This window comes from Talpa europaea (genome assembly GCF_964194135.1).
Source record: "Talpa europaea genome assembly, chromosome: 7".
NCBI classification, from domain to species: domain Eukaryota; kingdom Metazoa; phylum Chordata; class Mammalia; order Eulipotyphla; family Talpidae; genus Talpa; species Talpa europaea.
The window spans coordinates 43,631,344-43,644,707 of NC_140074.1; the positions used below are offsets into that span (position 1 = coordinate 43,631,344).

Genomic DNA, 13,364 nt, shown 5'->3' on the forward strand with positions numbered 1-13,364 from the left:
GTGGGGATTCTTTAATACTATTTTTTAATTCATTCTTTTCATTTATAGTCTCCAAAACAATGTCAATTTCATAAGTTTGTCAAATGTATTAGCCAATTAGTACATATAGTTACATGAATGTGTAATATAATTGTGTATAATCATTATATATATAATTGTTATATCTATATAGTCATAGATTAGACAAAGATAACCTAGTATTGTAAAAATCTCTTAGGTTTTTATGACTGGCTTAATATTTAGGATATATCTTATTAGTGTTTTCTTTATTAGATGTTTTTGCTTTTTTCACAAAGGGTCAGTCCTGGGATTTGTTGATTAATAGTGCTATTTTTCCTTTGTTTTTCTTAAATTCTTTAATTTCTTGATATCCTCCTTAGGATCACTGTTCTTTTATGAACAAAGAAATCATGGCTTATTTGTTCTTCCTTTTACATTAATACCAATATTTAAAGATGCAAATTTACCTCTATACATAGCTTTCACTAGTTGCTACTAATTTCTAATGATGTTTTGGCTTTTGCTTTAATAGAATGACAATGGAGAATAGTACTGTTAAGTGGTTAATAAACTTTGTCACTACTGAGATTTATTTTTGAATTTTTCTACACTGAATTCTGATGAGATAGTAAGAGCAGATAAAAATAACCATTCTAGTGAAATATTGTTATTCCTTAAGACAGTTGTTGAGATTTCCTTTGGCCCAATATCTATTCAATCTTTCTTTCAACATTCTTTATCCATAAATTCCTAAGGAAAAAAACACTCTCTATAGGACATATCCTTAAGTAATACTGTAAATAGTCCTCTATCTCTTTCTCCTGAAATAAATGCATCAGATTATCTGAGCACTAGTGTGTTCCTATCAGTTACTTACTTTTTTCTTAAAATATTTGATCCATACATTCTTGTTGCCTAATATTTAGTATAGGCAGTACCTTATCTTTAAGATGAATTGTAGTTCATCCTTTTTAAGGTTTTTTTGTCCAAAATGTTATAATGAAGCTAGTTTGCAATGCAAGTAACAAATCTTTCCATGTTTATTTTGTGTGAATATGTGTGGAAAAATATATCCCCATTCTTGTTTTCAATTTGGATATTTCACTTTTAAGTATTTTTAAATAAATAAAACTGATATCTTAAATATCTCTTTTTTTTTTTTTTTAAGGCATGTTTTTTTTTTATTATTTATTTGTTTGTTTGTTTTGTTTATACATGCACTGGGTACAGTCAGAAGCGCCGGAGGGTGAGAGAATTCACCAGAGCCAGAGCGGGGAGCAGAGCAGGCAGAAGGACCGAAGTACACTGCTGAGGGGAGCAGCGGGCGGCAGGAGAGGTCTGCACGCCATGTGGGACCCTCCTCCGGTGGCGGGGGAGCAGCCGGGGATCGAACCGGCGCCACAGAGGCGGCGGGCAGTTTCGCAACCCAGCGCTCTACCGCTGCGCCACCGGGGAGGCCCTGATATCTTAAATATCTCTTATAAAGAAATTTATATACTTTGATTTCGTGTCATAAAAACTTGGATATGTTGGGCCTCCCCTGGTGGCGCAGCGGTTGAGCGCTGGGCGTGAGGCTGCCAGCAGCCTCTGCAGCGCTGGTTCATTCCCCAACCACCGGCGAGGGTCCCACCAAAAAAAAAAACAAAAAACAAAAAACAAACTTGGATATGTTTACTCCTTCTACTTATACGCATTTCTCCATCTTTAATACATAATCTAGATTTATGCAACAAAATTATTTAGTTGATCTATTTCTTACCACTATTTTTCTTTTCTTCTCCAAGAATTATTTTAAAATAATCATTAAGTCATTACTGTTTCATTTCTTTTAAAGCCATCAGTAGGTCTTTTGTAACATCTACACCTTCTAGAGTTCCTAATGTCCACTTTAATTTTATTCATCAACTGAAATGGATCTTTAGATTGTTTTTGTTTTAATTTGGTTTTCAGAAAATGTGTTTGTAGAGAGAGAGGTTGGTAAACTTTCTTAGTCCTGTAAACATGTCACTTCTGCATTTATTCAGGAAGGACAAAAAACTTAGCATAAAATTTTTGGGTTCATTTCCTTCCATTGTCTCTTGAAATTAGCTTTAAGAGAAAATCTTAATACAGAAATCCTGTTTTATTTTACTTTTTAAATTATTAATAACTGAATAACAGCATTTAGGATATTGTTTCTTTGTAATGAAAATATATAAATATATATATTTATTTTAAGATGAATCTAGAAAAATGCAGCTCTTACTATTTCCTGTAACATATTGACTCCTGTCAGCCTATCTGGGACATTTTTAATTAAATGTGTTTTGATTGCTGGCCAAGTCTACCAGGGTGCTTAAGAGCTTGGACCCTGAAGTCAGAAAGACCTAACTTCAGGTCTCTGCTCTGCTTCTTACTATATGACCTTGAGAAAGATATTAACCTTTCTAAACTTTAGTTTTCCACATCTGTAAAAAAAAAAAGAATAATAATGTTGTCTACCTCATGGGGTGTTTGTGTTAAATTTATCCTGTTTCCTGCTGTAGTTTCTGGGAGTTGAAACTGAAAAAAGGGACCATAAAGATATCAGAGTTACACCCGAACAGGGTTGACAATAAAGAAAAGAATATTTGTTTAGTAGAGAATTTTGTGCTGACATTTTTAGCCCATGAATATCTTACATCTTTAAGAGACAGAAGGGAAACAGATCTAAATGTTGTTACCTTTTTATATCTTTACCCTCCTTTAGGTAACAAACCATCTTTGTTTTCTTAATCTAAAGTTTGGGGAGGTGAAAAAAATTTCTCATTCCAGTCACTACCTCCATAATTCTTTTAATAGAGGTTTGTTAATCTTAGTTGATCTTTTCCGCTAAATGTGTGTGCACGGTATACAATTAAAAAATATTTTTGTTACTATTTATGTCTAATAATAAGACAGTGGAAGCTGATATTATAAACCAGGAGTTTCTAAAATAGACAGAATGACATTTACTAAAAATTCCTGAATCTAAATGCCTAGTGATTTTCTTTCAAGTTTATAATTATGGCCGATCATTGAAAATCCTTGTTTAAAAATGTGCTTCCTTAGTAAATGTGTAGAAAGAATCATTTTAATTCTTTGTTTCATTTTAATTATTTACTTAGAAAAAATAATAGAAAAATGTTGTAAAGCAATTTAGGATAACAGTAATAACAGAGATGCAACCAACTATTTGGTTGTCTGTCCAAGGCTCAACTGTTGGCTTTTGAGGTGAGAACTCTGCGAATCCCTGAACTGTGTAGAAAAGTTTCAAAAACACTTCATTCTGACAGTTCAGTTAAGTGAATCAGTATGCTTGTGGTCTTCATTCTAACATTTGGAACTATAAAGCACTCTGATATCAAAGAACATTTTACCATCCTTTACAATATCACATCCAGCAGGGAGATCTTCCTACAAATAGAGAGCAGATTTGTTGCAATCTCAAAGAATACAAACAATCCCTTCCACTCCCAGTCAGCTTGCCACCTACGCCATTCAATGATATTAAAAACCAGATCTTTTCAACAGATCCTAGTAGCATTATTATCCCTAAGCAGAAATATGCTAAGGTGTTGAAATGCTGTTTTGTTAATCTGCTACAAAAGCTAAGAAACAGACTATTGAATCCAGGAATATTGAAGAAAACAGATTAATTAAATGAAGAGTCATCAAATGCTAGTGTAAATTTGGAAAGGGGTCCTTCTGAGAGCTTTGGGAATAGTAGGTTGCTTGATATCAGTAAATCATGATACCTGTTGTGTTTGGAAGCCTATTGTGTGTCAGGTCCTTTATATTCATTACCCCACCTTCTTCCAGCCACCCTACAGTGTGCTATTGTCTCCACATTTCAGCTGAGAAAACTTGAGTCCCAGAGAAGCTCAGTAAATTGTCCAGTGTTATAGAACTATTAGGAGCTGGTCATGATTTACCACACATCTTCTTGGCTATAAAGCAGTTTACAGTCTCTCAAGTGACTAGAGGTTATGTTTACTATTATTTCAAAAACAAATTTAGGTAATAAATAGATGTAATGAGGTGTTTTCCTGCAAGACCAAGTCAGTTAGCTTAGAAGTGCATTTATTCATGCCATGTCCTAGACAACTTCCAGAATGAGGGAAAAAGGGAGAATGAGCAGTGTCCTCCAGCTTCTATCCCAAACTTTTAGTTTCTCACAGTTTGGCTGGGATAAGCGTAAGGGAGGAAGCTCTCATACTGTCATGTTTTATTTACTTCAAAAAATTTAAAAGCTCAGACAAAAATGAGGGTCAGATTTAGATTTAAGATTGTGGGTTGAATAAAGAGAGAGAAAGACCTTTAGAATGGCCAGAATTTATAGTCTTGGGGTATAGTCTCAATTGTTTGAGGGGATTAAGTGTGCAAGGAGAGCTGGTGGAAAGTTCCATTATTGTGCATTGGTTCAAAGCATGTGATCCCAACTGGGTTATCTCTATCTAAGCATGCATCAAATATTATGCTGTAAGAATTTACGTGGCAAATTATTTCAATGATATAATTATTGAGCTTCCATACAAATACCACTTGTTTGTAAGTGTGCAGAAAACTTAATTGATGTCTTTTAGTTGTAATGAAAATCCTGCCGATAAGCCAGGATTTATAAAGAAGACACTTAAGTTTAAATGACAGAATTTTTCATTGTGAAGTAGGTGCAATCTTAAATGTGTTTAGAGACCCAGTTTCTCTACATTTGGCTTAGACTATACTCATAAGAGAGTATAATAAAAATTTGATTTAGATGGCTGGGAACGGATTTTCTCTTTTATCTTTTCTGCTTTGGTTGAGATGTGAATGGATCATAAGCAGTTGTCCAGAGGATACCAATACAAGTCACATTCCTAAATCTGGCAGTATTAACTGTGTTTGCTCTTACTACAACCCAAATTTCAACCCAGAACTTTTGAATTCATGTAGAACACGACGCAAAACAAAACACATGCACTGCCATTAGCCATACACTCCTGCTCACAGTGGAACTGACAAGCTGATGATTCTTTTGGGGTCTTCATTGCCTGGCAAAAGATCGGTTTCCTTTGTTGAATGGTCAGAGCAATGAGTTTGTTCTTGAATCATCATTGGCATGCGCTGTCTACAGTGGAGTCATGAGTTTACCAGTCTCAGCAGGCTTTAAACACTTTGGGTCTCATCTTGGTTGTTCCAGTTCACAAGGAATCCTTTCCCATAATTGCTGACTTCTTTAGCATCTGTTCAATGACATTAATTTTCTGTCTACTTGTTCCCATTTTTATGTTACACAACTTTAAGAAACATTAAAAAGAAGGAAGGGCACATTAAAGTGGGTAGGTTTTGTCTTGAATCTTTTGTCCATTGTTTAGGTTGTTAGATGTGTGGATGACTGCTGATCATGGCACAGTTTTCCCCACACATGTGGGTCGTATTGTATTAGAGAAATCACTCAGGTTTAAAGAAGATTGCCCTATTTGGGAAACCATTTTCACTATTTGGACTTACTGTTGGGTCTTTCTTGTTGATAAATTCTCTTAATGTAATAAGATATAAATCTTTTGTCCCTTTTATCAGTTGCCCATTAGCAGCCCATAATGATCTATCCATCTGGGGTGCTGGGTAGAAACTTCTATTTTCCTTTTCTATTTTTTTAAAGATTGATTTTTTTATGCATAAAAGAACTGGGGTGTAGGCCAGAGGTGTGTGGAGTAGGGGTGAGGTGATTCACCAGAGACAAAGTAGGGAGCAGAACAGGTGGATTGATTGAAATGCACTGCTGAGGGGAGCAGTGGGTGAGACAGGAGAGGTCTGCTGTGCCATGTGGGTTAGCTCCCTGGCCAGGGATCAAACTCATGTAGCCGTGGCTGCAGATAGCTTCATGGTGCTGACACTTACCCCTTACGCCACCAGGGAGGCCCCTATTTTCCTTTTAATAAATATATGTGAGTCACTCACTCAGAATTCAAAATTGATCCTTATCTTGAGGAACCACCAATTTCAGATTTATTTTGAATGTTTACATATGTGCAAAATTATCAAGGAAAACTCTTGGTAAGGGAAGTTGTGTGTGTGTGTGTGTGTGTTTTTAAGTGCTAGTTGTTGCACCTAGAAGTCCAACAAGAAGCACTACACAAAATGTCTCTCTTGGGATATGTCCTACTTCTTCTCAACCTATTCTTGGGACATTAAATACTTGAACCATTCAGAACAAATATGTAATGCAGAAACCAGGTAGTGACAGTGTCATGAGTCAGCCTGCTTCTGCAGCTGCAAACTAGACATGCTTGGGATGAAGTTCAGCTGAGGTTCCCTGACTGAAGAATTACCTAACAGGTGGTAAGCCCATCACAGCATGAGCACATCAGACCAGGAGAACAAGCTCATAAATAGAGTGTTATGAAATAGTGTAGTAATATGATGAAGCCTAATACAATTAAAAATTTTTAAGTAAAAGCAACCTAAATATTTAATATTAAAAATGTGTTGAAGTGAATTATTTATCCACTAGATAGAATATTGTGCACATAATAAAAATCACAAAGATTTCTAGTGCTGTGAAGAAATTATGACAGTATTTTGTGAATGCTAAAGATAAAATATACATCTATGTCAATGACTTCAACTATGTAACAAAGCACAGAATAAAAACAAGGGGATTAAAAACACATAATAATATTTAAAATAATGTGCTTTTTCTAACTCGATATTTTTTAGTTTAGTTTTGATAGAGTGTGCACAAGTTAGGCCCTTGAGACCTGAAAATCAATTAAGACTTGAGAGTCTCCTGTGAATTCTGTGGTAGACAAAATCATCTAACTGACTTGAGAGATCGTGTGTGTACAAAGCTATATGACTGTGAGGACATGACACATCACCTTTGGCTTCCTCATCTATTTGTTGGAAAAAATCTACCTGAAAAAATAAGGTATATGTGTCCATTTCAACCCAAAATTTTGTGGGTCCATCTAAAGGGTCATTTAGTAGTGATTAACAGTTTATGCCTTGCAGCACAGTGCAGCCGGTTTGAATGGTAGTTCCACTCCAAACTACCTGTTTGTGTTCTGAGTTGTTATGTGTCACTCAGAGCCTCCGTTTTGTCATCTATGAAATGGGAATAAAAATACAGCCCATGATTTTTTTTTTTTTTCAGATTACGCAACAATGATGCTTGTACACCTTGCAGTACTTGACTTTGGTCAAATGCTTAACTACATATTGGTTATTATCATGAGCTCATTAAAGGCAGCAAAACTTCCTAAGAGAAAATGATCACACATATAGATAGCACTCCCCAGAAAAGCATATTTTATTGCTTTGAAAAATCAAGGGTAGATAAAATGTAAAATGCCTACATGTTACAAATGTTAGCCTTTTAGTTTATGTTGTTATTTAAGGAGAATTGTCAATTTTAGGAGTATGTGACACCACTCCTTTAGACTTACGAGATCAGTGGTGACTGAGTCAAGTTAACTGCTCTTTACCTCCAGTTCAGTTAGGATTTTTGCCTCACAAATATTGCTTGTGCCAAAGCTCTGAGTACTCAGTTTTCCTGATTTTGGAGGTGAGAGGGGTCTCAGTTTTCACAGACTAGTGGAGTATAGGTCCAGGGTAAGTGGCAGAGGGTTAAGGTTTAGGGGTTCCTACATTACCCTTGTGAACTGTGGACTCCTGGGCATAGGATGCTCAACCTTCCCTTCTCGGCTTTCACTGTGTCTGTCTTTCACCAGATGTTTGATAGTTTGACAACTTCACTTCTACATCATCTCTGTAAGCATAAATATAAACAGGTCATAAAATGTGAATCAGAATTCCCCATAAAGAAAATTCCTCTTGGGATACCAGCAAAGTAACTTCTGTGTTTCCTGAGCTAATTAGTTACCCTCCCACAGCTAGTAATACCACTGATACAAAATACATTGGTTTCCCTATTAGTTTCCTCACTTTATTTTGCAGAAATTCAGGAAATGTGGAAATTAAATCATTCCTGAAGCTATGCTTTATCATATGTCAGAGTAAAATTATCCAAATGCCTCCTGTCCACATGTAGTTTCAATTTCCTGAAGCTAATTTCTTCACTCTAATTACAAACACTCCAAGAAGAGCTAGTTTTTTTGCAACTCAGCAAGAGAGCAAGTAACTTATTTCATCAGACGGACTTGAATGCAGAAGGTTTCCAGATCTGACTGAATACAAAGTGCGAGATAAATGTCCACTAGTGTCTGCTATTATTACTGAACTTTTAGTGCTAAAGGTCACTAGGAAAATAGCCTCCCAGCTGTCTGAACCTTGTGCCTAATATTTCTAAAGAAATCTTGCCCTGGTAATAGGTAACATGGAAAACTGAAACCTGTTACTTTTTTTTCCCCTAAAGGTAAGATGTAAAACGTGAATGTTTTAGACACATTCATTAAATCCAGGTGTACTTTTAAGTATCTTGGCTTTTTCTGATGAAAAATAAAAATATGTATGTCATCTGAGAGGATTCTGCTTTTCTCTTATTGCTCTTGCCTTCACCCCCATAGTTATACTGGGAAAGAGAAAGATGATTATCAAGTCTCAGACAGCGCTGGAACTTCTTATGTTCTGACTAGCATTGAGCACGATGTCTTGATTGACTCTCTGTTTTTTCTGACTAGAGTGCACTGAGTCTATTGAATTATCATGTTGTTCAATATTATTCAGCAAAGGATCAAATAATGCTACCTGTTTTAGAAGCAGAACTTTCCTGCCTCCTGCTATCTATCCATCACACAACCTCCCTCCCTTTCTTCAGTTTTTAATCTTGTCAAGTTCTAAATTTGGTTCCTAGGGAGTGTTGTATCAAAACAAACAAAAGCAATTCTATTTTCCTTACTCTCACGTTTTTAAAAGACATGGTTAGCTTTTCATTTCCTTGGTCTAAATTCTTTTGTTAATGCATCTTTACAAAATACTCTGGCTCCAATCTTGCCATGATTGAAAAACTTTGAAAATAGTAAATATCTCACCATTTATTTTTAAATTTGAGGGCACAACAAAAAAGCATCAGAACTCATAGTGCTTTTTTCTCTCCATATCCCCTTCATTTTCAAAACATCAAATAGAAGCTGAGGCATCTAATTCAGTAAAATATTATACTATCCACCACTTATTAATGGCTTATGATACACCAGGAAGTAAGTTAGGTGCTTGTCATTACTTTGATTCAATAATTCAAGTTCAAAGTAAAGGAGATTATAAGCGTTCACATTCTCCATGGAGAAACTGAGATTTTGAGACATTAATTTCAAATAGGTAGGTAGAAACTGAAGCCAGAATCTGATCCCTGAGCTCTGTGTCATTAGAAGGTCACCTTCAAGAACATGTGTTTGGTGAGGGTGATGGGGAAATGTAATATAAAGTGAATCGCGTGCTGTTATATCAGTGAAAGCTAGCTAAAATTAAGGTACCAGGGTGTCTCTCTGCCTGGCTGACGCCAGTGCCTAGTCAGCCACAGAATCGACCTCATGTCCTTGACATACCTCAAAGAAGGCAGCAAGCCTCTCTGTCTCTCATACCCCATGCTCTGACCCATCCTTTACAATATTTTTATAAAGTGAAGGTGGTGACAAGAAACTAACATATAACTGCATAAGTTGTATAATTGCCTTATTTCCTAGTTTAGGAAAAGATGGTCGTATTTTGAAACTAAATTGAATAAGTAGAATTTCATGCCTACACTGAATCTAGTGCTTACTGGTTTATACATATTCTTTGAAAGAGAACAAAAGTCGATGATTATGTATTTGGATTTGTTTTCTGTATATTTATGGTTAGCATTGAACTTCTCCAAAGAAAGTGTCTCCTGTTCAATATTTTCTTTGTGTACTTAGTGATAGAAGCCACAAGAAATAGGTATCCATTAATCTAATATTATGAATCCTTATTGCAAAATAAGAATATTTCCCCTTGGGCTCTGTACTATTTTCTCTTCCTCTACGAACGTGGAAAATAGGGAGTTGGTTTCAGATGAGACTTTTTCCATCTCCCACACACACATGCAGAATGCTAAACATTGCCAAGTTCTTTATTAAATTGCAAATCAATTGCCTGACTATCCACCTGAATAAGGAATGTTCTAGAGGCCTTCAGTTTTTATTTTAGCTTATTGTGATTTTCTGATGATGATGATGCAAGCTTTTACAATGGGCAGAATTGGCATCCATTTTCTTGAGCAACTGGAAATCCTCACCCTTTTAAAAGCAAAGTTACACGACTGACTAATATCACATTATTTCTCCAATTTAAGGTAACATTTTCTGCCTCTTGCAAATTAATGTCACATCTCCACTCGGAGAAAAGAGTGACATTTGGCATTTGTCTCTCCAAACCCAAATTGCTGACCTTTTGTTTTTAATACTTTGCCATCTTGCTTTCGCTTTTTTAATTTGCTTGTGACTCTCTGCTCCCCCATCTTTTTTTTTTTTTGGTACAATGATTCTTACCTTGTCTTTCCCCAGTCCGTTTCTGACCTGGCGAGACGTGCAGCATGTTATTGTCAGGACTTCCCGTGCAGGACATTTGAACGCTAATGACTGGAAAACCAATGCTGCTGGTTTTAAGGGTGAGAACTTCTTTCATATTCTGTCACAGGCAAAATATTTTTATTTTTCCCCCTTTTTCAATGAGAGCAGGAAATAGAACCCCTCAAAAGAAACTTGCAATTTTGTGCTGACCCAGGAAGAACTTCATCTCTGAGTAAATAAAAGGCAGAATTTTTTTAATTAAGACACCACACCTAAGACTAATTTCCTTGACTTTGCATCATAGGTCAATGTCTTAAAAGATCAACCAAGTTCCAAGTATAGAAGACCTATGGGATTCCAAATTAGTTTATTGTTTGCTATCATTATATCTGAGTGATATTTACACCTGTATTTTAAATTTCTGGCCTTCTATAGAGATTACTTACAATTAAATAATAACTGGTATATCTTACTTAAGTGCAGTGCTGTTAGTGGCTAGGGTATTCTAATTTTTGTCTTAAAACTTCCACAGATAGAAAAACAGGTATAACTCAGGTTACTTTATAGAAACTAAAAATTCTTATGGAGTTATATAATGTGCAGTGTTACACAATTATACACAGTATATAGTAAGTGCTGACTGTTTTTCCCAGGGCTGATCAGATTATAGTTCCTGCAAACTATTTTATTAGCAGTGGCCATTTTGTTTGTTGTCTTAGGTAACATGTTTTAATAAAGAGAATTATATAATTATATAAGATGTTCTATAGTTTAATATATTCACTGACATTTCAGAGGCCCTACATTTTAATCCACTAATTTACAACAGAAATTACTTTTGATCTTATCTGAAGACTTAAATATTACCCCCCAATCCTATTATCATTATATGTCCCTGTGGATGAAAACCAGTATTCCATAGCATAGGAATTGAAGTTCTGGTCCTTAGAGCACTGTTAACATACTGAAAAATCCTGGACAAGTCATTGAATTTTTCTGAATCCTAATGTCCCCAACTTAAACATCTTAGAAGTTAAATAATATTGTCTCCATATAATATCTTTCATATTATTTTAACATATCCTTCGTGGATTATACCCAGTGTATGCAGATATTCATGCCATCAACGTGTATTCATGCCATAAATGTGTACTTTTAAAACTATTTGCAAGTGACTTATTCTAATATAATTCTTAGCCAATACTTATAAATGTTGCAGGTAACCAATGGCATATGTGATAGTTATTTGATTGATCTTCACTGCAGATCTCTCCATTTTTAGGAGAAGAATATCCTTCTGCTTTTGAATATTGTCAACACCTTTCTAAGCTTGTAAACTATAGAATGCTGTAGTGTTCAGTGAACTTTTAATCTAAAGATTTGTAAATACCTGCCTGGGTCCTATTTTCTGATGCCTAGCTAGCATCAAAAATACTTGAAATTTCAGTGGTTCTAGAAAATCAGGATATTATTTTTTATATGTGTGTTTCATTTTGATTAGCTTCCCTATGCATTCTGCTCCTACCACGTAAATCCACAACTGGGGGATGGGGGCTAGGAAGGGGTAAGGAAGGGGCCAAAACATAACCTTGGCTGATTCAACACTGCAATCAACTTTTTAATGGAAGGTTCACAGGCTACATTGTACATTGACCTCCATGAAACTGAGGAATCAACTTTAACCCAAATAAAAGTCTTAGTTTTACTTATTCCTTTTTGGCAACTTAAAATGAGCAAATGGTTCTAATAAAAAAAAAAAAATGTAGTCTTTTGAAAACTCCTGTTGGTTTTGGAGAGTGGGGTATAGAGGATTTAGAGACCATCAATAGATCCAAACCCTAAACTGAAGGGGGCTGCACTCTGCTTCTGGCAAGAAAGAAATAGCATTTTACTATTGCACGTGGCAATATTTAGTATAATATTTCACTCTTCTCTTAGATTGCTGCCAAGAGTAACAATTAAAGTTCACTTTTTCATAGATGAATTACTCTGAATGGTCTGGACTCCCAGTGGAATGGTTTTGTAATTTCGTTGATGGCAAGCCCCATATTTCATCTAAACATGATCATAATAATAAGAATTTTTTTTTTAAAAAAAGGACTTATTTCTTTCCTCCTCTAAGCATTACCATGCCTTCCCTAGTGCCCCACAAATAATAGTGATTAAGGCAGAGACTAGCAGGACAAACGATGTGTTTTGAGGAAGATGAGAATGCAGGTCACTAGTCCTGGAGAAAGATGGGCTAACTTTTTATGAAATAAGAACTGAATGAACAAAAAATAGCAAATGCTTGGAAGAAATTCATGCAATGAGAGCTCAGCAAGAGTTCATATTTTAAATTAGGTCAGTTGGCTTTTGCAGGCTTAGCTTAGCAGGAGCACATGGCCAAACATTTCTCCTTAGACAGGAGAAAACAGAAGTTGCCTGCAAACAGAAGCCTGTAACCACGGGTGCTCTCGCTCTTTCTATGCAACTCAGTCCTAATGCTGAGCTGAGTCAGACATATGCAAGAGATGAATCTGAAAATACTTGTGCTTCCCAAGGCTTGCTTTTGTACCTTAATGTTGAGTAGTTTCACTTGTTTGAAGAGCTGTTTAAAAAAAAATGAGAATAATTTTGCAAGTTTCTCAGTAAGGCCTCTTTTATAATGGGGATGTCAGTATCTGTATCGGCACCTGCATTCCCCATTAGGTAAAGCAGAAGCAGCTCTGAGTGGGTACCAACTTAAGTGGTTTAAGGGTTTTACATTCAATAGATATGATAGGCTTAGTTATCACTGATAACTTCAGAAAAGTCTCCACCCTAAAGAATAGTCTCTCAGGGCCTCCCCAGTGGTATAGCAGGGTGAGCGCAGTGCTGTGAAGCTGTTCACAGCCTCTGCAGCGCCGGTTCGAT

The 13,364-nt window shown here is 35.8% G+C and overlaps 1 protein-coding gene across 1 annotated transcript in view; it reads left to right on the plus strand.

The window, feature by feature from the left end:
* PCSK5 (proprotein convertase subtilisin/kexin type 5) overlaps nucleotides 1–13,364 on the plus strand; it is a gene marked incomplete at its 5' end in the record, with an annotated part of 282,220 nt that overhangs the window by 202,407 nt on the left and 66,449 nt on the right. Inside the window, one exon of the mRNA XM_084236534.1 lies at nucleotides 10,464–10,567. Within this exon, the coding sequence (XP_084092660.1) occupies nucleotides 10,464–10,567 (104 nt within the window). The remainder of the gene's footprint in view (nucleotides 1–10,463; nucleotides 10,568–13,364) is intronic.